Source organism: Juglans regia, chromosome 2 (genome assembly GCF_001411555.2).
Source record: "Juglans regia cultivar Chandler chromosome 2, Walnut 2.0, whole genome shotgun sequence".
Taxonomy (NCBI): Eukaryota; Viridiplantae; Streptophyta; class Magnoliopsida; order Fagales; family Juglandaceae; genus Juglans; species Juglans regia.
Window position 1 is genome coordinate 34,881,042 of NC_049902.1, and position 27,203 is coordinate 34,908,244.

The following is a 27,203-nucleotide window of genomic DNA, read 5'->3' on the forward strand; positions in this document are numbered from 1 at the left end:
AAATATATATATATTTTGGCAAAAATGATTTAATTTGTGGTTTAGTCTTCTTATCTTCAGTTCTGTAATTTTGTTGCTTTTGTATTTGACTTTTCTTATACAATAGATATTTTCCCAGTTATATTGCTTCTTCGTATTTAGTGAGTAATACCATCCCTCTTGCTTTGCTAACCGGAGAAGACAAACCCAACCGGAAAATCAATAGCCATTGTTGGATCTCACGAATACAAATTTGAAGTTTTTGAAGTCTGAAAGCACGTTAACTACACATGGACTTCCAATTCTATCTCAATCACATGAAACAAGATTTAAGGGACTCAAATTCAATTTAAGATCCGGGCACGAACTTGGTGGCATAGACCCAAGCATTATTGGCGACAGGATTGTCAAGATGATCCAAGAGGTTCTCCAGGGGCCCCTCGTCGGTGACAATAGCTTGCACAAAGAAACCGAACATGGAGAACATGGCTAGCCAGGCCGTTCTTGATCTCCTTCACCTTGAGCTCAGCGAATGTGACTGGGTCATCGGCAAGGCCGAGAGGGTCGAAGTATTGGCCACGCGGGTAGAGGTCATTGCCTTCTCCAACTCCAGGAAGACCATTGATACGGAACCCCTCAACCAGACCCATGAAAATGACTTGGAAACCTAGCACTGCTAGGATGCTTTGGGCATGAACAAGGTTGGGGTTGCCCAGGTAGTCGAGGCCACAACACCTTCTGAGAAAATTTGAGCTCCAGCTTTGAACCATACTGGTTCTTTGAAGTCTCCTCTGACCCATTTCTCCAGAACTTCTGGGGTGATGCAGCCCAGTGCTCCAAGCATAGCCCATAGACCATGGATCACCTAATTTTCCACAACAGCTTTAGTACTGGAGAATCATACAGATTGTAAATAAAAATTATAACTTGAGGTACTTCCTAGTTTCTTAAAGATGTCATCATACTTCATGAGAAAATATTTTCTGCCATAAGGAGTCTGAATACTGACCAAGTATTCCATCCTGGCTTTATTCACTTAGAAAGATGCCAAATAAGACAAGAGGCTTACATTTTGAATCTGAATACTGACATGTACATCAGATTTTGCCAATATATGCATTGCCAACTAGTATGAACCTTTTTTTTTCTTTTGGCCAAGACCCATAAGATTTGATTACCTCAAGAGCCGTGTTCTTAGCAAAGGCTTCGGGGTCAGCAGATAATCCAGCAGTGTCCCAGCCATAATCACCAGGAAATTTTCTGAAGGAGTCGGAGCTGAAAAGGGGCCCAAGTACTTCACCCTGTCGGGTCCATACCACAATTCATTGCCCTATTGATGTCACATGCAAAAATGAAAACCCCACAATGTTAGGCACCCAACAAACTTGAAAATTCAGAGAGAGAGAGAGAGAGAGCAGTGAAAAAGTACCATGGTGTATTTCCCAGATCCCATAGGCACAACAGTTGGCCTGAGAACAGTACTGGAGCTAGCAGTTGCTGCCATTGCCATTGTCGCCATAATTCCAACCTTCCCAGTTATTTTACTGCTGAAACTGCCCTTAGAAGAAGAGTTCGTGAATTGTAAGTGGAATTGTGTAGAAGAAGAGGGTGAGCGTGTAATATTATGTGCAGGGAATAGGACAACCATAGAGATGGGTGGTCATGAATGCAGGAGTGGGAAAGTGTGGTGGGGAGGGAAATGTGAGGTTTGAATCAACCAATCAGAAGGCTTTAAAAGATTTTAGCATCTTCAACTCATATCTTTCTATCCACATTTTATCTTGTCCATTAATCTCCAACACATGAAATAATGTGTCGGGATATGGTACTTTCATTGGTGGTTGAAATAATGTATGGAAGTTGAGTCGTTGATCGATTTCACAGATTGCTGGGCTTCTTTCTACGTATCCAAAAACAATAATGCATGATTAGTGTACGATTTCAAGGGATTGCTGAAGGAAAAAAAAAATTGCGGTGAGCGTGGATCGAACACGCGACCTTCAGATCTTCAGTCTGACGCTCTCCCAACTGAGCTATCCCCGCTATGCCTTATGTTCCCCGATCTTTTGAATAAGACTAATGCTAGAGAAAAGCTACTATAGTAATACACACTTTGCACTCACTACGTGGCTGCTTCTAGTTGATTGTTTCCAACACTCACTTGGGGAGATGTGTGGTCTAGATGATGTCATATCATGTGTGTAAAATGGATGCTCTCAATAGTGACTTCTATCTATATTTATTCTTTGAATAAATCTAGTAATTTTTACCTTAAAAAAGCGCATATTCCATTCGCATATGCTCCAAATAATATATCATTGGAATTTGTTATAAACTTGAGCAAATGACCCATACATTAGTCTATTACTCGACAACAACAAGCATTGTACAAAATCAATTTAAAAATAAAAAGAAACCATCGTCTCTCTTCACAAGTAAGTTCATTATAAAGGTATTTGTGACTTTATAACAATATCAGGAAGTCATTTTTCTTTGAATTTATTTCACTTCAATTTTTCTTTTCCAAACTATATGGACAACTCCTAAAAGGGCGACAAGATTAGGAGGAAAGCTCATTACAATATTTGATCAATAAAGGTCTAAAAGATTCAAGCATTTGCAAAAGACGAGACTTGAGAGGGAAGGAGTTAAAAGAACTTGGGAGTTCAGTGGGATTTTGACAATTTGATTGGTTAGAGCATGATCACGGGGATTTGATTACTTGAATTGGCTTGTACAAATCGTGACAATATGTGACATTAGATGATTGAAAATAATTTATTATATTTTATTTGTGAACTGAGTAATGCTACTCACCATCTTAATTCTCATTATCCTCTCATTATCTGTCATTAGATGATTGAAAACTATTTATTATGTTTCATTTGTGAACTTATCATCTAATACTACATCATGAGATGATGAGATGATGCATTAAATGATTGAAGACTATTTTATTTAGATATTTATTTTTTTTATCAATCATTATATTTTTTTTTATCAAATATATTGATTGATATCTATGTATTATTTCTAAATCTCTTCGAATGGTAAAACTTGTTAAAGCGAGGAAATTCTACAAATTCTCAATAAAAATAAGTGAGATTATTAATAACAGTATCTCAAATTTTCAGGGGGTAATGCACTTACAATTTTTTATTTTATTTAGAATCTATTTTACAATCAACTAATGTAATTTTACAAATAAAATTTAATTTTATAAAACTATACACCATTTCAAAATTAATCATTTTTTAAGTTGAGAAATTTTTTATACAAGTCACGTACAAGCCTTTATAAAAAGTAGACCCCACCTTAAAAAAATTATTATTTACAAGTAAAACCTACTTTTTTATAAGGACTTTTATAAGACTTATCTATTTAGAACTTGTACCTCACATTCTTTTAAGTTTAAATCAAAGTTATCTCGTACGTTTGGATTATCAATCCATCTCAACTCATCGTTATAATTTGTTTAAATTTCAATACAAAATATAATAAATAATTCAATTTTTTTAAATTTTAAAATAATAATAATATTAAAAAATAATATTATAACAATATTTTATTATCTCAATTCAATTCAACTCAACTCAATTCAACATCCAAACGCAGGCTAGACATGATTTGTCATTCATGTCAAACAATGATGGTCCCGTGAGAGTAGCCTATTTTCCACGTAACATTTTGAATTTCTTCAACGGTCGAATTCTTATGAGGTCGCAGTCTCCCATTAATAACAGTATAACACCCCAAATCCTTGCACATATTCCCATCTTACATCTTGCAACCAATCTCAACCGTCAATTATTGGGTCCCGCCTTATAAAGACAATCCTTGCAACAGAAAAAGTCCACCGAAAGGACGGTGCTCTCGACGCCAAACAGGCTCTCAACCTTATAAATTGTTGTTCCAGTAGTGGAGCCAAAGAACCAAACCATAAGATGGGAATGGAGGATATTACAAAGCCTCTCAGGCCCTCGATCAAACACGGGGATCGTGAACTTCGCTAGAAGATTCAAAGCTCTTTTGGGGAATGTTCTGTGTCACAGAAAGTTGGGTGAAACACGACAATGGCTCTCAAAAAGGCTAACGATCACTGGGCTTTTCTGGTTCTCTCTTCTTCTTTAAAGCATTTGATTGTTTTGGAATCTGATTTTTGGATATTTTTCTCAAATTTTCCTGTTTCTATGGTGTTTTTTTCAACTTCTTGAAGTTTCTTCCGTTCTCTTTTTAATTGATAATTGCATATTGTTCTAAGTCTTTATTACAGATTTAATGAATTCATTTTAATTAAATCGCTTCAGTCTTTATCCGGATTTTGGGTATTTGACAAGGTCCTATTATTTTTAATGCCTGGCTCTGGTTTGAGTTTTTTTAACTTTTCGGGTGGGGAGTAAGAGGTTTTGGGATTCTTGAATTTTATCCATTGGTGCTAAATTTACGTGGGCATTGTGTAAGTTTGTCCCACTGCATCAGTTTTGGACTGGGTTGAAAATATAGGAATGGGGTCTTTTACTTTTTTTGTTTAGGTACTTATTTATTTGTGGCTTAGTGTTTAGTCTGGGATCCTTTGGATTATTTTATTTTTCTTCAGTCTCTGCGTTTTATCGTTTCCTGGGTATTTTATCAGTTTGATTCTGGTTTCTAGGCTCTAAGATTGGGCGTTGCATATATTGATTTTAGCGTTAGTGTTATCTTTTTCATTTATTTAATTATAGAAATTTATCCTTTTGTGTCTGGCTACTGCATCTGGATCTATTTGGCTATGTTTGGATGCTGAGAAAATGTAGGAAAATAAATATATTAAAGTTTCAAACCTTAAAAAATCTCTGTTTTTTTTTTTAATTTTCATCATTTGAGCCACTGAAGAATATGAAACAAAAAACCCGCAGCATGTCATTCGATTTCTCGTATGCTCCATTGGATCTTGGAAAGAATGAGGTCGCGAGCGATAAAAAGTGTAAAAATCTAACCAAGAAAAAGCAATAAAGTTCCTTTGCTTTCTCATTCCACTTTTTGAGGCCCTAAACGGAGCTTCTTTTATTTTTCATTAAGTAGGCCCCAAAAAGGAGCCTTAAAGAACAAAATGGAGAGGTCTTTTATCATAGGAGAAAGAAATGCAGTGAGTTTACAGGAAGATATTGGCCCCCATTTTTTTCTGTTCGTTTGTCCTTTCGGCGGTGGAACATTGTCCTTTTGGTCTGTTCTGAATCTTCCGATATCCATCATTTTTCATTCTCGGACGCCACTCAGTTGCTTTTTACTTGGCTTATTATTGTTCAGGAAGAAATTGAAGCTCCTATGTGGGTGGATCTTACTCTAGAAGTAAAAATTAACAACCAACACACGTGAGTTTTATATCATTGCTTTAAAGGTTCCACTTTTTATTTCCTGAGGTTTATGGCCAAATTTCATATTTGTAATTCCAATTGTATCATTCTCCTTGTTACATTGCAGCCATGATGAGTGGTTCCACACAAGTCATCTGTATGCGTCCTTTTTCCTTCACTCACTCGTTTACGCTGTCTTGCTATATTGGCTTTGAAATGCAATTAACTGTTTGGACTCCTGCTGATTGCTGAATTGATTTGATTTTCAGCTTCCACCAGCGTTCTTCTCACCAGTTGAAGTCTGCTTTTTCTCATTGCGGGGAGAGTACTTTGACCTTGGACTTTGAATCACAGGTATCAACTTCACCAAAACTTCCATTGTCCGTCTCAAGATCTAGAGGCAAAGACTACAGGAGCAAGAAATGGAGAGCAGAAAACTATGAGTCCTTGCATAAGCAGCATCCACTCAAGGTTTTAAGTGGGACATCTTCTTGTCTGGATTTACGATTTGGTGAGGAATTAAAATCCAAATCAATAAATCTCAAAGGAACTTCCAGGTCAAAATCAACTTTGGTTTGTAAAAGCAGTCTAACCGGAAATGCTATCCCTAGTTCCTCTAAACATGCTGTATCTACTTTTGAGGACCAAGCTAATGGGTCAAGTTCTATGGGAAACAGGACTTGTGAAAGCAATACAAGAAGCACCGTTACATCTCAGAGCAGTCAGCAACGAGAGCTGAAGTGCATAGAGGTATCAACTCAACCATTTGGTCCAAGTGGGCTTTTATCAAATCAGAGGATAAGTAGTAGGAAAGACTGTGTTACAAGACAAGCATCAAGGGTGGAGATCAATAATGATAAAAGGCTTTCAAGAGGCTACAAATCATCATCTGGCAAGTCCAGTGTAGGGTCATCATCAAACATTCTTTATGATGTTAAGAGCTTAACATCTACATCAATAGGTCATAAAGAAATAACCCCGAGTAGCAGAAATGTAGCGAGGACAAGTTATGTGGCGAAGAACAAAGTAAAAACTTCTAATGTCTCCAAGGCATCGACTATTGCAATTGAAGAAGGGAGCTCCAATTCTAGAAGAGGAATTAAAATCAGCATTTTAAATAAAGAAATAACCCCGAGTAGCAGAAATGTAGCGAGGACAAGTTATGTGGCGAAGAACAAAGTAAAAACTTCTAATGTCTCCAAGGCATCAACTATTGCAATTGAAGAAGGGAGCTCCAATTCTAGAAGAGGAATTAAAATCAGCATTTTAAAGCCAGCTCACGAGGAAGCTACAAAACCAAAGGTGAGAGAAGGCGTGCAAATTCGGACACCCATGTGATTAGGATTTTCAAGTTATTAAACATGTGAAAGATAGCTTTATTATGATCAAGTATAATCCATTTTTATCACATCGTTGATGCACCAACAGTTGGTTTTATTGAGAAATTTCCTCAACATTGAGATTGATAGAAAACAAGTATAGGATAAGATTCCCTCATGATTTTCTCTCAAATTATTGATTTATGCCCAAAATTGTCCTGTAGATGGATGATTTTCAAGTTCTAAATTTGTCATAAACAGTATTACATGAATTTACTCGTGTTCTTCCAGGTTCAACATCAGACTTTGCAGCCACTTAGAGTTAATGCGCGAGAGTTGTCTATGGCTGCAATAAAATCTAAGGAGAAATTAAGAGCAGTCAGGCCTAACAGATCAGCAGGTGTTGGAAAAGAGAATGCTACAGGGAGAATGATTATCAATCAGAAATGCAGTGGAAAAGGCACTTCTGCTTTAGCCATGGTTAGGGGTCAGAAAGGAACAAAACAGCTTGGACAAAAGGGTGGAGCAGGATTAGTTGGTTCGAAGGTAAATGTTATTATATTCAGTTATTAATCTTTTCAAAAGCATCCGGACTTTTGCTCTCTTGTTCAGATTGTTGTTGTTTGTGGAAGATTTACCTCTTTTCAACATTACTTTCAAAGCTACCTTTAAACGGAGCTTGCACAAATACTTAATAGAACTCTCAAAATCATGACATTCTCCTTTTGGTGATTACTGGTTTATGTGTTCTAATCCTCTACTGCATAAATATTGGGCTGAGTGACCAATTTTGTTTGTTTCTTTTTCATACAACTTCTGGTGGTTTGGAAGATTGGGATTGAAAGTGCCATCAATTATATTTATGGCTTCAATTGTTTATGATTAACATGGGATTGAAAGTGTCAGGGCATAGCTTTGAAGTACCTGTAATATGGCCGTGTAAAATCCACAGCTCCCTCTTATTGTGCACATTTTAGTTATAGAAAATATAATGACTGTTTCCATATACTACTATCATAGGGAATCAGATACCTGCTATTGGGCTTTGGATTTTGTTTGATATTGCTGTTCTTCCTAAAATCTACACAAACAATCTTGCTTGCTTTTAGTACTGGCAATATGAATAAATATGTTAGTTGTTGTGTTAAAGTAAGTGGATAGCTTTATTTAATTACACTCTCCATCCGGTGGCTCTAAAATCATGTTACCTTTAAAAATTTGCAAAAATATTTCGAATCCCTGATCAAGTTAGCATAGACCGAGTAATTGCAGATTGTATCTGAACTATTTTAGGGACTATTTGCATGTGTATGTATTCATCACATGTTCTCTCTCTTGATATCTATGAACTTTTTTGTGCAGGTAAAAGTCACTGATCGGTTTGAAAAGAATAAGGCCGCGAATGTGAACCAGAGGGTCTGCCTTCGATGAGGGGGAACTGCATCACTCGGGGGGCTGTGTTGTGTATATAGTACAAACCTAACATCTTTTTTACACAGGGAGATGGAGCGAAACAACAAAGTTATCTTTCCTTTGTATTGGATTTGAGTGTAAATTTTGGTTCTTTAGGCTAAACTTCACTAGCGTCTTTGGCCCAGATGAGACTGTCCCCTGGCTTTCTGTGAATGCTTCTCTTTTATTCGCCATACTTGGCCTTTGTGTGCAGCTTTTAGGTCTTCTAATTCTATTCATTTCTGCTTTTGATTGTCATCTTCATATTTGAGCCTGTTAGCATTCCAACTATCTTTTGCACCTCGAATTACTACACTCTTTGAGGTGCAAATTTCTTAATTAAACATTATTAACCAACAATTTTTGACAATTTTTCCATCCATTAAAATCCAACCTATTTTCCAAAAATTAAATATAACCTTGCACAATAACAACATTACCTACCAATCATAACTCATAAGCTTAAATCTGCACAACATGTAAACATAAGCTGGTACTATATATCTGCCAATCAATCATTGCAATTCACAAGATGGACGAATACTTCCGTTGAAGACATTGAACTTTAACATTTTATCCTGCCGCATTGTAATATATAATAGCTCATCCCACATTTCCTCGTACAAGATTAAATATCTCATCTGAGATTTCTTCATGGTAGATTATATAGCAGAACATCTGGACAACTGGGATCTCACGATGTGATTTTACCTTCTTAAAGCACCGTAGTTTCTTGTTACCTTCAAACAAAAAGAACAGTCAAGTCCAACTAAGAGTAATCCCAGCGGAGGGAGAAAAACTACACAACTATAAGATGCTATCATTACTACGAGTAAAAATAGCCTTTTCAATGAGAGCAAGGCGTTTCCATTAGCCAAGCTTCTCTCATTCCATCTCAGGTTGCTTGAACCCTTCTGGCTGCTCCATGTAAATATGGGCGATAACTGTTTTTTAAAACACTCATGCCGAAGTTGGCACTTGCTAACAAAAACGAAAGTAAAAAGAAAACCAACCCGAGGTTGAGATTTATTTAATCTCTTTGCCATACTGTCGTCGTCGTCTTCATCGTCGTCTTTGCTCATGAACATTTTATGAATAGTAGAGTTGTCAGTTTTCCTTCCCCGTTTAGAGGATTGCTTCGAACCTCCACCTCTTCCCCTAGTAGCAGCCCTTTTGTGTCCTTTGCCTTGTAAACTTGCATCATTTTCCTTTTCAAAAAATAAAAAATCAAATAAGTATATTAAGTAGTTAGTAGTGTCTAAGATATTTAACTCAAGGAAAACTGGAACTGAGTTTTGTCATTTGTGAGTGTTGGTGGAGCAGGGCAATGTTCAAATGGAAGAGCACTCACATAACTAATTCAGGACAGAGACAAGGAGAGAAACTTTAATGATTTTCATCCATATTTATCAAGTACAAGCGAAGAGTCCATACCAAACTGTCATCAACCACATCAATTCCATATTTCCCAGCTTCTTCACTTGAAGCAGATTCTACATTATCCTCATCATCAGCAATACTTTGGACAGCAGCTGTTGCAGAAACTGATGCAGATCTGCAGTAATAATCTTACTTAAGATCATTCACTAGCAACGAGTAAACTTTTTGATGCAACACATATCAGAAGGTGCAGTAGGGTTCTAATTGCATAGATTCAACAGTTCATACTTCATTTGGTAGACTTCCTATTCTCTCTCTCTTTCTCTCTCTCATATTGTGGTTGTTTCTCATTGTTCAGGCTTATGATTCACCTCACTCATCAACTCTAAGGTAGAGAAAATGGAAGTGACAAGGAGAGAAGCAAAATACATAGAAAAGAATAACTCCATATTACATGTAGACCAGTATTTATATCATCAAAATTCAGGGCCAACAGTGACCTTTCAGAACGACGGAACCCCAGAGCTGCATCAAGAGTTGACTGCTTCAAGTTACTGGTACCTCTGCCCCTACCTCTTCCTCTTGCAGAAGTCCTACTTTTTCCAAGTTCATAAGCACCACGAGATGACCTAGATGCCCCTCTCCGACCTCTTACACTAGCTCTCGAGCCAGATATTTGTGTTGTGTCTTCGTCATCACTAAAGGAAACAGCACTTCCTGTTCCAGCAGCAGTTCTACTTGTTGGATCCTGCATGGAATTGAAAACACAAGCTCAGAAAGCAGATAATTAGACATATATGCAACCAAAAAGACACAAGCCTAAAAGGTTCCTGGCACGTGGATAAGCAATGCAAGGTCAGCAGTGAATTATTACCTCCGAAGACTTAGCAGGAGACATAAATTGTGAAGTATCTTTAGGGCGAGTAGACCTTTCTTTGACACGTTGCTGAAAAATAAGAATAGCAATAATAATAAATAAATAAACATTTATAAACAATCACGACATGAAATTTTGCATGCATGGTAAAGCATATAAGAAGTGAGCCCTCCTTAAAAGCCAATGTGATGCGTCAACAACACTTAGGTGAAAGAAGTAAACACTGTTTTACAATACATATAAATGAAGTAATATTTGTTCCAATCCATGTATACCAACTATAATCATGGGAATAGTTGTGTAAACGCCAAAAGGACCTAAGGGCCCGAAGGTGGCTGGTAAGCCTTCTGCAGTAGTCACTCCATTAGGCCACAGACAAATTTTCTCTCCTCGCATTGATAAAGCAGTCTTGCTTAGGTGGCACTTTGACTAAAGTTATAAAACTTGACAATTACTTCTTTTCTGGTGAGCAATATTAGAATTTTATTGAATCAAGTAAATAGGTATAGCTCAAGTATACAGGAAGTATGTGAAAGTGAACACCTAATCACAATTTAGGAACTAGAAAAACATACAAGAAAATCATTTTGACCATTACTATAATGATAAAGACAAATATGATGAACTTAAGTTTCTTACCTCCATGCACTCTCCAACTTTAAGAATTAAGTCTTCCTCTTCAAACTTCAGAGTGTCTGCATCCTTGGCAATTTTGTTCTATAGAAGAATTATAAGAAAGAAACCAATCATAATGAAAATAGAACAGAAATGAGAAGAAAACAAATTAATCATTTTTATATGATCCAATAACTCAAAACTACGATTAAAATTCTTATATGCAATTATCATAACAACACAAGACCTCTGTACATAGATCCAGTATATCTAAAGTCAACTCCGTCTATTTTCGATGTGCACGCTAAGATGCAGGTGTGAGAATAATAGAGGCTACTTACTCGTGTTTCTTCAAGATTGTATTGCAGACAAGCATAGAAAGCCATTTTGTCATCCTTGTTAACAAAATTGTGTAATGCAACATCCAAATCATTGACGGGAAGGATTTCCATTTTCTGCACAATCATAAACTATACAGGTTTAGATTTGTGACTTAATAAGACCAATTGTGCAACTCAAAAAATATTTCTGCTCTCATTTCCACTTTTGAAATTAGTTGAGATCTTGTTCTGCAGGTTCCATTTAGCCTACTGACTTAAAAAAGAATGTTAGATACACAATAGAGCTTTTTTCTACAGAAGCAGTAAACCATACTCATGGAGTAGAACAGGAATCCATTCCTGTATTACAGTAAAATTCAGTTGTGATTTCAGGGAACAAATTATGTATGCAATAACATATTTATCCACGCCAAAAGCAACAAAAAGATTAATAAAATTTGACGCTTCAGTACCAGATTATTTTCAGCAACTAGAGCCTCTATATTCTGCTGGTTTAGTTCTTCTGGACGAAGACACTCGGAATCACCAATTTTAGCTACATCCCAAAAAGAAACTAAGATTATACCATTTGCATGAAACAGTCAACTGTGGACAAGCATGCAAGTCTAAAAAAGAAAGCACAAAACAACTACATAATATCCGATACCAATAATATATAATAACAATTTGAAACTTATAAGATTCAATGTCAAGATAATGCCATAAGCGTCAGGACCCAAATTATCAAACAAAGTTTTTTAAAAAAAAGATCAACTATATAGCCTGATGCAGTTCAAGTAGTTCGATGCCCTAGTTTCATTGGTGTTGAACTTGTTACATCGGAAACATAACCACACTGACCTGAAGCCAGTACTGACAACCCATACTAGTTGAGCAATCTGCAGTACCAAAGTGTCTTCATTGAGGATGGGAATGCAGAAATACTATTGACACTTCTTAACTTCCAGGTTTTAGGCACGAGATGGTGAAATCCTAACCCCCCCCCCCCCAAACACAAAAAAAAAGATCCAGGTTTCATAAGGTTCTGACTTTTACCAATGTATCTCTGGGAATGTTTAAAAAATTTTGTAACGTCCCCAATCACTTTACTGCCATAACCATGTTGAATGTTGCTGACATGGGTAAGGTTTTGGGCAACTAGACAATCGAGATCGTGAAAATGTTTAGAAGAAAGAAATAAAAAACAAACTTATTAGCCTTCATTTCTGGGTCGGTTATTTTCCTTGTTATTCTTTTTCCTTGTAACTTGTCAACACCATTCTCCATTTTCTTCTTGAAGAGTTACCCACATCAAAGATATGAAGATAAACTGAATCTCTTGATTTATGAAGGATGCTTCTTCTTTTTTTATCAGTAAATAAGATTTTTATTAAAAATGGAGGATGCTTTTAATGGATTATTTTTAGTAACAGCCTCTAATCAAATCTTTTCTATTAAAACTCCATGGTATAGGTGATTTGAATTACCTTCACGCTGACCCTTTCTTGAAGCCTTCGAGAAGATTAGAATGTCTTGGGGATTTGCAACCTAGTAGAACCTAAGAAAAATTAATACTCTCTCAAATATGTTGCTTAAGAAAAATCAGCACTAGTTTTCTAGTTCAGCATGGCAGGTGACTCAAGGTACCTTGCCCACATACTTCTGCCCAAATCTTTGAGGATTTATTGTCATAAATCCAGAGTAATCTACCTGCCAACCACAAAATGATAACGACAACAGAGCTAACTATGAATTTTGCCATGCAGTAACTATCCATTATCCTCCATGAAAGAACTGCAGTGGAATTAAGATAATGAGATTAAATAAGAAATATACAACAATTGCAAAAGGTGGTTGAGGGAAATTTTTTCAAGATTGCTCTAAGGCTTGCATGCTAAAAGACCCACAATATAGGGGGAACTGGGTGCGGGTTCAGTGAGGATGCTAAAAAAAACTTTTTTTGATAAGTCGGATGCTAAGAAAGATGAGTAGCCCTTTAACGCGACTTGTTTATAGCGCAGTGGTTATCTCAATCCGTTGAGAAGTTATTCACTGGTGGTAAGAATATCCATCCAAAAGATTTCTCTCTCCTAAAAATTTTCTCTCCGTACACTTTTTTCTTTTCTTGGTTTTCTTATGTATTGCTTCTGGGTGGGTAGTTTCTTGTGGTGATTAGCATGTAGTCCAGTTTAGAATTTAGATTGGTATCATCTGGAAAAAGGTCTATCATCTAGAGAAAAGTATGGGAAGTTCTTGGGAACTTGTCATTGAAGCAAAAATTTTCTCCATCATGAGAGAAGGAGGTCTCATACGTATCACTGAGAGAGGTAGGAGGTTTAAACAGGAGTTGTTGATGGGCTTGAGCACTGCGCAGTGGCTTGAGAGAGTTTTGGAGGAGAGTGAGATGGGTGTTAAAAAGGATTATTATTCGTCAACAAGGGAGGGGTACCGGAGTTTCATAGCGCAGAGATGCTCCAATAAACGTGGCAGATTCTTGGAGATTGCGGTGTATGCTGAAGGGGGTCGCCGTAGTCTCATTTTGATTCCTGAAGAAGAGGGAGGAAGGGGATGGAGAAGATTGAGGGAGGTGCTAAGGAAGGCCACTCTGCTGGGTAGAAAGAAAGCTGGGTATGGTGATGATATTCAGAGGAGGCTGTGGGGGAAGGAGACTCAAGTTAAATCGTATAAAGAAGCTTTAACGCCGACAGAGACATTCGTTGAGCCAAGAAAAGGGGCTGGAGGAGGAGAAGGGCCTCGAGATCATCAGGGCTACTTTCGGGAAGGAGAATACGAGAGAGACGTGCGGGAGGTACACTGCATGGTGAGGGACGTGCAGTGGCAGTTGAAGAACTTGCAGAGGGAAGTGGAAAAGGTGTTGCGTATTGTCGGGGATGGAATGGGTCTAGTTGAAACGAGGCGTTTAAGGGATGATAAGGGGAAGGGGCAGACAACGGGTGGGTCATCTCACGTGGGCCCGTATGGGCCAAGACAGGCCCGAGACCCGCATGGAAGATGGAGGCCCATCTTCAAGACCCGAAACTTTTGGAGGCCTAGGGCAGCTTCTGCAAAGGGAGGAAGGCAGCCGTCATCGATGTCGCAGCGCCACAAACAGGCGGAGGACTTGCCGGAATCATCGTCGCGACGAACTCAGAAGTCGCCGACGAAGGTGCTGATTAATCAGGAAGGTGGCATGCACACGTCGGCGATGAAGCAGATAGAAACAGACCTAGAAGTGGCTCTTCCACCACCATCGAGCGCATTTCCTCCTCCTCCGAGTGCACAGAACGTGCCGATGAGGAGTGGGGGAGGTGGTGAAGGTGCATAGAACATGCCGATGGGGAGTGGGGGGGGGGGGGGTGAAGGTCCGACGAGCACCTCTGAGCCATACAACGAATACGTATTTAGGAGGGACAGTGAAATGGGAGATTCGGCCAGTGAAGATTTATTCCTTTCGGATGAGGAGAATTCCCAGAGGCTTATTCAGGTGTCAAATAACACTATGGATGAAGTAAGTCTGGAGGAACTACAGGAATTTCAAATTCAAAATCCTTTCCCGTTGAAGTGTCTCTTCCCATATCAGTCGAATGCTTCAGATTGGGTTTTTAACACGGTAAAAGATATACAGGAAATTGTGGGATTGAAATGTGAAGGGTACGAGGAGCAGTTCATGGCACTACTCACGGCCATTGAAGCAGGCCATCAACAACAAAAGAACATAGGATCCAAAAAACAGCGCGAGCTTAGGAGGTTGACATGGTCAATGAATTCTGAAGATAGCTCTAGTAGGGAAAGGACTAAAGGAAAGGGGCTGGCCATTCCCAAATGAAACCAAAAATAGTTTCATGGAATGTCCGTGGCCTAAATGCGCTGAGTAAGAGGCTTCAAGTGAGAAACTTGTTGAGAGAATGGAAGGCGGATATTGTTTGTTTACAGGAGACGAAGTTGAAAGCTATCACCACAAGTATTGTAAGAAGTGTATGGAGCTGCACACATGTGGAGTGGGTATACTTGGCAGCTAATGGGGCCTCAGGAGGTGTTTTGGTGATGTGGGATCAAAGGGTGGTGGAGAAAAAGGAGAAGTTTATTGGGGCATTTTCGATAGCATGCTCGTTTAAGAGCGTCTCGGATGGATTTTTGTGGGCATTTGTAGGGGTTTATGGTCCAAATTCAAACATCGATCGTAGACTTTTGTGGGATGAATTAGCTGGAGTATACAATTGGTGGGATCTTCCATGGTGTATTGGCGGAGATTTTAATGTAACAAGATTCCCTAGTGAGAGCTTCGGTAATAGAAGACTACGGCCAGCTATGACTGATTTTTCGGAATGTATTTTTGAGTTGAATCTTGTGGATCTACCTATGGCGGGAGGCTTAGGTACGTGGGCTAATAATCAGACGTGGTCTCGACTAGATAGATTCTTAATTTCCCTTGAGTGGGAAAGTCATTTCCCTGAGGTTTGGCAAAAAAGAATGCCTAGATTATGTTCGGATCATTGGCCAATTATGTTGGATTCTGGTGGGATTCAAAGAAGACGTAGGTATTTTAAGTTTGAAAACATGTGGCTGGAAACAGAAGGTTTTGTTGATAGGGTCAACCAGTGGTGGTCATCTTATCATTTTCAGGGCACTCCAAGTTTTATACTGGCGGGGAAATTGAAAGCTTTAAAACAAGATTTAAAATTGTGGAATAGGCAGTCTTTTGGAAACATTGGGGAACAAAAGAAAACCAAGATAAGGGAGATCGCTGAAATGGATAGGATACAAGAGTCCAGGTCTTTATCACAGGACGAAATGATTAAAAAATTAGAGTTAGTTGCAGATCTTGAGAGGATCATTCTACTAGAAGAGATATCATGGCGGCAAAAGTCGAGAGCACTATAGTTGAAGGAAGGAGATAGATGTACTAAGTTTTTCCATAGGGTGACCAATTCTCACAGAAGATCTAATAATATTGAGATGCTGAAGATAGATGGGGCAGATTGCAAGGATGAACAGACAATTAATGATCATGTAGTTGGGTTCTTTGAACAACTACTTACTGAATAGGAGGTTTGGCGACCGAAGCTTGATGGATTAGCTTTCGACTCTATTGGGCCTAGGGATGGTATTCACTTGGAGAGGCCGTTTGAGGAGGGTGAGGTTTTTGAAGTGGTGAGGAAGATGGCCAAAGACAAGGCTCCGGGCCCTAATGGGTTTTCTATGGGTTTTTTTTCAAACTTGCTGGGAAATACTAAAAGATGATCTCATGTTGGTGTTCCAAGAGTTTCATGAAGCTGGACATTTCGAGAAAAACCTAAATGCCACATTTCTTGTTTTGATTCCAAAGAGAGTTGGGGCTGAAGAAATCAGGGAGTTCCGACTCATTAGCCTAATAAATGGGGTTTACAAGATCATTTCTAAGGTACTTGCAAAACGCCTTAGTGAGGTAGTGGGAAAGATAATCTCAAAGCCTCAAAATGCTTTTGTCAAGGATAGACAGATCCTAGATGCTGTCCTTATCGCAAATGAATGTTTGGACAGCAGACTGAAAGCTGGTAGTACTGGGGTCTTATGCAAACTAGACATGGAAAAAGCGTATAACCATGTAAATTGGGAATTTTTACTAGATCTTATAAGGAGATGTGGATTTGGAGAAAGATGGAGATCATGGATCCGTTGGTGTATATCTACAACAAAATTTTTAGTTTTGATAAATGGAAGTCCAACGGGTTTTTTTAATAGTACACGAGGCCTTAGACAAGGAGATCCGTTGTCACCATTACTATTTGTCATTGTAATGGAGGCTTTGAGCAGAATGATTTCAGCTCTGGTTGCAAATGGGTGTCTGAATGGGTATTCAATAGGATCCTCAGGGGGAGGATCAATTAATATTTCACATTTATTGTTTACAGATGATACTCTTATTTTTTGTGAGGCAGACAACAATCAAATTTGTGTTTTAAAGGCCCTTCTCCTTTGTTTTGAAGCAGCTTCAAGGTTGAAAGTGAACTTGGATAAATCAGAGATGGTGCCTATTGGAGATGTGCAACGGCTAAGACAGTTGGCTAATACTCTGGGGTGTAAGACTGCTTCACTCCCTATGACATACCTTGGTCTTCCATTGGGGTCCGTCTCACGAGCGACTTCTATATGGGATATAGTGATTGAGAAAGTAGAGCGTCGATTAGCAGGATGGAAGAGAATGTATTTGTCAAAAGGCGGTAGGATTACCTTGATAAAGAGTACGTTATCTAACTTACAGACATATTTTCTATCCTTGTTCCCTATCCCAGCAAGTGTGGCAGTTCGCATTGAGAAACTACATCGAGATTTCCTATGGGGAGGAATGGGGGAAGAATTTAAATTTCACCTAGTCAGGTGGGAAAATGTTTGTAGACCTATCTCTTCTGGCGGGTTGGGCATTAGAAATTTGAGAATCTTTAATCGGGCATTACTTGGAAAATGGTTGTGGAGATACCATAAAGAACCTGAGGCTTTATGGAAACTGGTGATCGAGAGTAAATATGGAGAATTATGGGGGGGATGGTGTACTAATGAAGTGAGTGGGGCATATGGTGTGAGTTTGTGGAGACATATAAGAAGAGGATGGGGGGTCTTTTCCAGGCACATAAGATTTTGTCTTGGAAATGGGACTAGAATCAAATTTTGGTATGATAATTGGAGTGGTAATGGGGTTTTAAAGGATCTATTTCCTATTCTTTTTAGGGTGGCAAGTGATAATGATGTCTCTGTGGCGGAAGTTATGGTAATAGTGGGGGAACAAATTCAATGGAACATTAATTTTAGCCGGGCGGCACATGATTGGGAAGTTGATAATTTTGCAGCCCTTTTCAACCTCTTATATTCTCTCAAACGCAACAACCATCAAGCTGATAGGTTGTGGTGGTTACACACGGGGAAATGTTTATTCTCAGTTCGCTCGTTTTATAAATCTTTATAACAAGAACATCCAACCCAATTCCCTTGGAAAAGGATTTGGAGACACAAGGCGCCCCTCAAAGCAGCGTTTTTTGTGTGGACCGCTTCTTTGGGTAAGATACTCACAACAGATAATTTGAGAAGACGAGGGGTAATCATCACTGATTGGTGCTGCATGTGCAAGAACGAGGGTGAATCGGTGGATCATCTTCTACTACATTGTGATATAGCTCGGGGGATTTGGAATGAAGTATTCAGAAGATTAGGCTTGGGGTGGGTTATGCCCGAGTCCGTAGTGGAGAGGATTAGGCTAGCTGGACAGATTTAAGAAGTAACAAACAGATCAAGGCTATATGGAAGATGTTGCCTATTTGTGTCATGTGGTGTTTATGGCAGGAGTGTAACGAACGGAATTTTGAAGACAAGGAAAGATCAATAGAGGAACTAAAGGCTTTCTTGTTTAGAACTCTATGTACTTGGGCTAATTCCATTAACTTTAATGGCCAAGATTTCCATGCTTTCCTCATTTCCAATGTTCCTACTTAGCTAGGACATTCTTTGTACTGAACATGGCTTTTGCCTATTCTTTTATTAATATACTTACAATTATCAAAAAAAAGAGTAGCCCTAATACTAAAAGGTTAAAAAGAGGAAATTAATGCATCTCTTAAAATATAAAAGTTGGCATCAATCGCAGTAAAATGAGACAAAAGAAAGCTCTAGATAAAGTTCAACGGCAAAACAAATATTCATGAACCTACTCCAAAAAGGGGGCAGTCAAGGCTTCCATTAGAACAAAGGCTAGTAGAAACACTTAAAATCAGGTCAAAAGTGAGATGTCCCAAAACTTCATAGCAGAACAAGTGATGTTGAGACATGATGATCATCCCTAATTGCAGTATCACTTGAAAACAAATTCAGAAAGTACCTTTATGCGAACCAATGGAAGTTTGAGCTCTGATCTGTTAACAGCCTTTTTACTGGATTTCTCTATCAGATTTCTCACCTAATAATTCAAACTTTAAATTAAGTTGCTATCAAACAAAAACAGAACCTGCCACACCAATAAAAGAAAACACTTTCATTTTTTTTTATATGTAAACAATTTGTATTACTCCAAGAATAGGCCTAGCCCAGTATATACAGAGACAACCCTAACTAGGGGTTCTCAAGAGATATAAGGAAATCATGAAGGGCCATGCCATTGAAATCAACAGCCTTGGACCATGTACATAACGTGCTATAAAAGAAAGCTATAAATTCCTCAATCAATCTCTCATTGTCCTCAAATGTCTGCACATTACGTTCGTGCCAAAGACACCACATGATGCACAACGGAATCATCTTCCAAACCGCTGAGATCTGGTGTACCCCTCCAATGGATGGCCGGTTGGCCAGAGCTGCTACCACGGTCTTGGACATAACCCAACCCAACTCTACTCTGCCCAGCACTCCATCCCATAAAACCCTTGCTATCTCATAGTGTAACAAGAGGTGGTCTAACAACTAAAAGGAAAGAAGGAAACTAAAAAGGCACAAATTAATTGCTAATGTGACGTATCAATACATACCACTTTATCCAAGTGTTCAAGAATTGAGTTTTGATCATTGGGATCAATGTCAGGTTCATCCTTTAATATGACCTACATTAAAAATAGTAATCACTAAGAATCATTACTGGTATGAAAAAAAATAATAGCACTAACTTACCTCTGTATACTCAAAAGGCCTCACTGACGTTAAAGGTATCTTAGTTGGGCGATACTGGTTCCCCTATATTATAATGCATGAATATCAAACACAGTTCGAACTTAAAATGACCAATAATACTGCTTTGTGAAAAAAGTATTAAATTAGGGGGCAACCTTAATTTCTAAAAGAAGTACATGCTTTGGCTTTGACTCTCCATCAATGAGTGATGTTGCAACTGAAGAACCTGGTTGTGTAACATGAAACCCCATCCCAGGAACTTCCTGCAGAAATCAAAATCCACATTTTATTTGTTGAGAGAGGTAGACAGAGCAATCTGTGGGGAAAAAGGATACTCTTTCAGCAGTACCTGAGGGTCCACGAGACATTCATGTTCATGCCCCCACACTATGAAGTCAAGGAATCGGGGTAAAAAGTGCTCATTTATAGCATTTTTTGGGTTTGTCTTTACTCTGCATGCCACAGTAGAACCAAAGATCAATATTCACATACATTGGTTCCTGAGAGTTCTATAATATAGACCATTTAAGCACTGAAAGGCACAAAGGTTAGATGAGATTTTGAGACAAATCAACATATTTTCTTTTCATGATGATTCCAAACAATCTCTGCAGAAGAACACTTATAGACAACCTGTTCTGATGAAGTACCAAAATGTTGAACCAATCTGACAGTTGACAACCTTCTTGAGATTCAGGCCGCATCCATTGTATAGCATGTGGTGTCTGGTCAAAAAATTATCAAATGACACCTAGATGGGCATACTTAAAAGTCATTAACCAAAAGATGGAATGTCTTATGTGCTGTATGAAGAAGTACCTGAAACATTCTATTTAACCGTTCATCTCTAATGTTTCCTAGACCATAGAGAGCCACTGCTGTTGAACCCTGCACTTTATTAAGATTAACAAGTCATGCAACAATGATACTTAAATATGTCAAGTCTGCCACTAATGAAATCAACTGACTTATCCAAAAAATAAATATACTGACAGACCTTTCTGAGAAGAATAGGATAGATAGTAATCTGACCAACACCAGAACCCCCAAGAACCATTTTCCCAAAATAGTTAACAAGATTGCATGCAGAGAGAATATCGACTGCGGAAAGGTTGTCCTGTAACATCCACTCGTAAGGAACACAACGTCATGGTCTTAAGAACTGAAGTAAAAAGAACAATCTTTGAATGTTGAATTAAAAAGTTACCAAACAAAACAAAATAAAAGGGCAGAAAATAAAATTTGCTTAGTTCCTAGGTAAGACATTAATTTCTTTCTTAATGCGACTAGGAAATATTGCCAGCTGTAGGAACTACAGCTCCATCAGCATTAATTTCAACTGCCAGTCTAACAAGTGGAGCGGGCAAAAGTTATCCTGGTTGAAAAGCTACCAACATGTTGTAAATCAATGGTATCAAGTTAAAACAACAAAGATCAAGGCCTAACTAAGATATTAAGAAATCCCTATACCGACCACTGGACATTGAACATGGACATTTTGAACCCACCTATGGGAAGTACACCCCAAACAAACAACCCAACCAATAGAACCGTGTATTAAAAAGTTCTAGAGATTCTAAAAAATAAACCCGGCCACAACTGACTAAAAAAACCTCTGTGCTTAAAGCATGCAAAAAACAAAAATAGCATGAGTCATTTTATCATAATATCCATACCACTCCAGCGGGATCATCATGATTTCCATGAATACTGAAGACTGGCAAACCAACATTGAAGTGAGGATCTTCATAATTTACATGCCCAAACCTGTTTCAAGTATATTATCATGTTGTTACGATACTTGTTCGCACATAAAATCATGGAATAACTACACATAATTTATGTAACCATGTGCGCAGCTAATACAACAACCATGCTTGTCGGGTCAGGCAGAACTGATGTTGCCTGATGGAAATTTACTGAGCATAATGCAGCATTCATGCAAAAGGGTAAGCTAGATATTTCAGGCAGAATCCACCATGAAGGGAACAATAAAATAAAATATATCTAAACCCCTAGGGGTTGGCTCAAGTGGTAAAGGCACTTGGGCTTGGGTGTATACTCCCCTTAGGTCTAAGGTTCAAATCCTTTTAGGTGCAAACAATCTCTAGGGGCCATCGGACTGGGGGATTTTCTGCTTGAATTACCCGAGGTGCACTTGCGAGAAACTCCTTGCCGAGGGTCTGTGCACCCCCGGGATTAGTCGGAACGCTGTTCCTGGACACCCGGTGCCAATTAAAAAAAAAAAAACTCTTAAGCAGGTTATCGTACAAAGGAAATCCATGCGAGAGAGGGTTGGTTACGAACGGAAGGATTTCACGGGATGGTATGATTATACTCCTAAATACAGCACAGTAATGCTTTACACTTGCATGGCAGGAACAGGTTTAAGAAGCTCTATCAGACACACACAGATGTGGGGAACAAAAGAATGATAAAAAGAAGTAGAAAACCCAACAATTTTTTTTAGCACGAAATACTTCAAGTGCACAAAGTCATTACACATTTGCGAAATTCACAGTCTGGTCGCTAACAACTTGGAACTGCACTGGCCGATCGTTAAGACAATGACGACGGAGAATCTCAATGGCTCTAACCAATGTTGACCTTGAAGGCTTATTCTCGTGGAAAAGATCACCACCAAGGAGTAAGAAATCAACCTGATAGCAAATAGGCATCAGTGCATAGTAGTATTTGATAAATATGGGCAAATAGTCAGTTATGTACTTGTTACTTATAAAAAAAAGTAAGTACAAGTTAAATATTTTTCCAGAAAACAAAACAACTTCCACTAAAGGGAGCTCTCATAAAAATCTGTGATTCAGATTTAGAGTTTACAATAAGAGGAAGATACCATCAATCAAAAAAATGAAAAACTTATACAAGAGCAGAAGTGAAAGTACAAGAATCATTTTTCATTTAATTCTGCAAGAAAAAGGAACAGCTATAGAATGAAGTTGGCATCGGAAAGATAGACATGATATAGCAATGCCGGCCCTTCCACTACAGATCAAAGGCACCCACTTTTGGAAGGATACACAACTTAATCTGTGTAATGAATGCAAAAATAGTAGAACAAGAACTTCTCCAGATCATTAAAGAAGATTATAAATATCTATCCTAGCAAAGTGCTACTGCACACGACAGATTTAGGAAGAAAAGGATATTATAGGCTATAACCTGTTTTTGCTCTGCTATAGAGCATATCTCATCAAATGCCTGGAAAGAATCATGCCGCCGTATTTCGTCCTTCTCCATATATCCGAGATGGCAATCCGTAGCAACAAGTATCCGAAGTGTATTGCTTATGTCCTCCCTGAAGATTTATTTAGTTATCAATTCCAATAGGTATTCTCAAGCAGCAACTTAAAAGGGCCCAATTGAATCAGATTTATTTTTCATAAGTAAATAAGATTGTTGCCTCAGCTATGCTACGTGTAGGGTTCACATTTTTGGACATGATAATACATTTATGGGTAAACGATGTGTCAAAAAGGACTGCAACAGATCTATTCAACAGTTATGTCCAATATAAGGAAGAGAATTTTTACCACATGGAGTCCAGATGGACAATAATTTTTATAAAAGTATCAAAACCAATTAAGTTCCTATGTCACTTTGTTAAAAGGACAGTTCATCTCACACTACATAAAGAAGGAGAATCACAAGATTTAATATTTTAGAATCTAAAACATTGTTAAACCACCAAAAAAACACACACACACACCTTTAATAGACTTTGGTACATAGAGCACACCTCATAATGCTAGGAGAAAATTGTTTTTTGTATGGCATAGAATAATATTAGAAAGTAAAGCTTCTGCTATTTATATGTAGCATGGATCTTACACTTAACCTCCAGCATTTTTGTCCTTTTAACAGAAATACAAATGTCTTGCCCTTCTACATTGATGAAAGAAAATTTCATCAAATTCGTCCCTTTAACCATCATAATTTACAAACATATATGATTCAGTTGGACACCCATTTAATCATTATGCCCTGTTTGGTTTCAAAGATTAGGTTCCATAAGACAACAAAATTTCCTTAAATACTTTGAATCTTCTCTCTAACATAATTTGGAATGCCAGAGAATAATAATAATAATAATAATAATAATAATAATAATAAAAGAATTCCTATAAACAGAATCTAGCACAACTATTTGGCTTATTTGACGTGTTTTTTTTTTTAAATTGTTGAGAACCAACACTACACACAGCAAATGTTTTGCCCGGATTGGATACAAAACCCCCCCAACTCATCTCATCTAATCATTACCATTTTTTCAAATTTCCACACAAAATAAAATAAACAATTCAACTTTTTCAAATTCCAAAATAATAATAATATTAAAAATAATATTATAACAATATTTTATTCAACTATCAACATTCATCTCAACTCACTGGCTAAACCTCCCCTTAAACTTCACTTTCTTTATTTTTCGGCTGTTTCCAAACCAAAGCGTACGTATAGACAGGTTTTACCTGGATAAGTCTGCCATGGCGATTAAGTAGCACCTCTTGAAACCCACAATTGAGTAGCACCGCGAAAATGATATGGCTGACAAGGGAATGAGATAGAGATCAACTTTAATCATTCAAATAAGCCCCAAGCCTTGTGAATATTTTAACACTAAGAAAAATCGAAATCGACAAGAAAAACCCTAGAAAATGTAAGATTCACAATAAATATTAATAAGTTAATGGAAACTAAAAATAAAATCTAAAAGGGAATAACATTACGAAATATAGAACCCTAAGTAGGGTTTAACAGCTTGGAAATCGTAGAAAGGAAAAGTAGGAAAGCGTGAGAGGTTAGCGTAAAAAGTGACTGCTCTAGAGACTAGTTCAAGTTGCTGATGAATTGTGAACGAAATTAAATGCTTAAAATCACACAAAAATGCGCTTCAACACAACCGATATACCGGTTGTCTTTCATTTTCCTATACTTTCTCGGGGCCCAAACCAAGATCAAGTTTTAGAGGCAAAGGAAACGCGTAGAGGCAACGAATAGAAGGGCGTTCGTAAGCTTTACTTTGGATTCGAAGCAGTAACAGAAGGAGCTGACCCACCGAGACCCGGGGAGAAGAAGGGAGCGGTGGCGCGGAAGTTTAAAAAAGAACAATGAGATGGAAAATGGGAAAGGGAAATGCATGAACAGTAACAAAAATTTGTTTCAACTTTATAAATTGGATTTGAAAAAATATATATTTGGTTCACAATAATATTTTATAAAAATAAGATTTATAAACTGATTAAATTTATTGTTATATATTATATCTATTTTATAATATATAATATATAATTTAATTTATGATTTAGTCAATTTGTGAAAATTTTTATTGTATGAGATTTGTTTGTGAATCTTGTAATTCTCCTTAAGAAAAATGAAAATTATAAAAAAATATTTCCTGTCCGTGCATCATTCCGTGTTTATTCTGTGCTGTATCATAATTCGAATTCGAGAAAATGCTACGAGAAAAGAGAGAGATTCAAATTGGAGGGGACATTTGACTCCCCGGGCTTTGAGCCCAGCTCCAAGACTAAGGGTAGGTTTGGGGGGTGAGATGAGAATTTTGTATTTTATTTTGAAGTTTAAAATATTAAGTTTTAATATTATTATTGTTTTGGGATTTGAAAAATGTGTATTGGGATTTAACAAAGTTGAATTGTTTATTATATTTTGTATGGAGATTTGAAAAAAGTGTAATGATGAGATGAGATGAGATGAGAATTTTGTGTTTTGGTTTTGGCCCCAAACCTGCCCTAAGAGTACGTTTGGGTAATGAGAAGTGTTGAGAATATTTGTGAATAGTAATGAAAAAGTAATAATAAAATATTAAATAGTAATAAAAAATAGGTAAAAAGTAATAATAAAGTAAAGAATAGTAGTGAGAGTAATTGAGATACTCTCACTTGCCAAACATACCCTGTTCATCACTAAGTAAGAAGGTTAGCCCGATGCTTAGGGTTAAGAACCCCATGGACAAAGAGTTCATGACCACAATTATACGACAGATATCTCCAAAGAGTTGGAGATAAGGCCCACAGTTGGATATAATTATTTTGAGCAAGATAATTCTTATAAAACAGGAAACATATTCTCCAGTTAATAAAAGATTATGAAAGATAAGCATATAAGATTGGTGATCATAATTAGTTGTCATTACGCTACATCCTTCTATAAATAACTTGCTAAAAGTAATAAATATTTCTATTTTCATTTTGATATACACTTATTCGTATATTGTTACTGACTCAGAGTCTATCCAGGGCGATCAACACTATATCTTCATTGCTGCAAGTTATCCGTACGGTTGGTGGTATAAAATGCGTCATTTACACATATATAAAGCTAGGAAAAAACCTTCTCACCGGTCGGTCTGATCTCTCTTAAATAACAATCCTCTAGTAAATATTTGTCATGTAAAGCTCCCACTTCTCAGCCCATATGCATGCATAATAGTTGATAAAAATGCTGAAAGAAACAAAATTTCCCCCAGCCCTCCCTCTCCACACCCCTTCCCCTTGAAGCCCCCTACCCTCTCCCTCTACGATTGACCCTCACCCTCTCCTGGTGCAAGCCTATCTCCACCATCCTCAAGTTCTCTCTCTCCCTAAACTATAAGCTTCTTGGCAAATAAGTTTGTCAACGGTTTGGAAATCAGTGACACCATTTGTACGTCGATTTTTATTTTTTTTTATAAAAAAAATCAAGAAAAAAAAACGTAAATCAACATCGTAAGTTTTTATTAACTAAGAGAAGCAATTTGCTGAGAATGAAGAGAGAGATTTTATTGAGAATGAGGAGATCAAGAAGAGCTTACGGAAAGAAACTGTGCCGAGTGTGATGAGAGAGAGCTTGTAAAGAGAGAGAGTTTGCTAAGAATGAGGAGAGAGAAAATTTGCAAAAAAAGACTGTACTGAGCATGGTTTTATCATATGAGATAATTTTATTACATCTAATGTAAAATTTCATACGTGACTTATTTTTATTGAGGGCTGTTAAAGACCCAACAACAGCAAAGAGGACCTCTAAAGCCAGTGCTTAATAAATTGAAAAAAAAAATAATCAAATTTATTTACTCTACGTTCTAACCATGGGATCTCAGCTATTGATCACAATCGTGTCATGATGGCTTTTTATGTCCAAAATTAATTTGTTAAAAAATGAAGACCATATTTCGAAAATAAATAAAGACTACTGAAAAAATATTTTATAATATTGCTTCTCGCGATACTGCAGTATCGATCGATACTGCATGTCTGCATTCAACACAGCACTAATTTATAAT

At 37.5% G+C, this 27,203-nt stretch overlaps 3 protein-coding genes and 1 non-coding gene across 5 annotated transcripts; 1 reads left to right on the forward strand and 3 right to left on the reverse strand.

The window, feature by feature from the left end:
- Positions 1-177: 177 nt before the first annotated feature.
- On the reverse strand, positions 178-1,654 carry LOC109013976 (chlorophyll a-b binding protein 13, chloroplastic). Its single transcript, XM_018996266.2, is given in 6 exon segments — positions 178-472; positions 474-707; positions 710-844; positions 1,158-1,240; positions 1,243-1,309; positions 1,409-1,654. Coding segments are annotated over 6 exon segments (882 nt in total). The 5' UTR covers positions 1,628-1,654; the 3' UTR covers positions 178-328.
- A 295-nt stretch (positions 1,655-1,949) lies between these two features.
- On the reverse strand, positions 1,950-2,022 carry TRNAF-GAA. The gene has a single exon. It is a non-coding gene; the product is annotated as a tRNA-Phe (tRNA).
- A 1,812-nt stretch (positions 2,023-3,834) lies between these two features.
- Positions 3,835-8,347, forward strand: LOC109013959. 2 transcript variants are annotated; one of them, XM_035687413.1, is made up of 7 exons: positions 3,855-4,091; positions 5,266-5,330; positions 5,440-5,469; positions 5,582-6,276; positions 6,430-6,614; positions 6,923-7,177; positions 7,994-8,341. In XM_035687413.1, exons 1-7 carry the CDS (start codon positions 4,053-4,055, stop codon positions 8,060-8,062), a joined length of 1,338 nt encoding a protein of 445 aa, XP_035543306.1. In that variant the 5' UTR covers positions 3,855-4,052; the 3' UTR covers positions 8,063-8,341. The 2 variants fall into 2 exon arrangements, with proteins under 2 accessions (XP_018851801.1, XP_035543306.1); XM_018996256.2 differs by having other exon boundaries at positions 3,835-4,091; positions 5,582-6,614; positions 7,994-8,347.
- Positions 8,348-8,563: 216 nt separating this feature from the next.
- On the reverse strand, positions 8,564-25,063 carry LOC109013928 (double-strand break repair protein MRE11). The gene is made up of 23 exons (XM_018996205.2): positions 24,944-25,063; positions 24,394-24,469; positions 23,084-23,219; positions 22,406-22,563; positions 21,580-21,670; positions 20,901-21,020; positions 20,723-20,791; positions 20,537-20,628; positions 20,253-20,355; positions 20,059-20,166; positions 19,904-19,966; positions 19,765-19,836; positions 19,122-19,199; positions 12,923-12,985; positions 12,763-12,823; positions 11,749-11,831; positions 11,297-11,410; positions 10,980-11,057; positions 10,338-10,409; positions 9,964-10,211; positions 9,518-9,638; positions 9,097-9,291; positions 8,564-8,823 (listed from the first exon to the last, which is right to left on the reverse strand). Exons 2-23 carry the CDS (start codon positions 24,408-24,410, stop codon positions 8,791-8,793), a joined length of 2,175 nt encoding a protein of 724 aa, XP_018851750.1. The 5' UTR covers positions 24,411-24,469; positions 24,944-25,063; the 3' UTR covers positions 8,564-8,790.
- Between the last annotated feature and the right edge of the window lie 2,140 nt (positions 25,064-27,203).

What these genes read in the sequence shown, in the direction of transcription:
- LOC109013959 (XM_018996256.2), top strand. Translation starts at nt 4,053, where the DNA reads ATGGCTCTCAAAAAGGCTAACGATCACTGGGCTTTTCTG. An exon ending in ACGATCACTGGGCTTTTCTG is followed by an intron (nt 4,092 to 5,265) that starts GTTCTCTCTTCT and finishes ATTATTGTTCAG; the next exon opens with GAAGAAATTGAAGCTCCTAT. An exon ending in CAGGATTAGTTGGTTCGAAG is followed by an intron (nt 7,178 to 7,993) that starts GTAAATGTTATT and finishes TTTTTTGTGCAG; the next exon opens with GTAAAAGTCACTGATCGGTT.
- LOC109013928 (XM_018996205.2), bottom strand. An exon ending in ATGATGATCCCGCTGGAGTG is followed by an intron (nt 21,021 to 21,579) that starts GTATGGATATTA and finishes TGGATGTTACAG; the next exon opens with GACAACCTTTCCGCAGTCGA. An exon ending in ACAATCTTGAAGAAACACGA is followed by an intron (nt 11,058 to 11,296) that starts GTAAGTAGCCTC and finishes ATTCTTCTATAG; the next exon opens with AACAAAATTGCCAAGGATGC.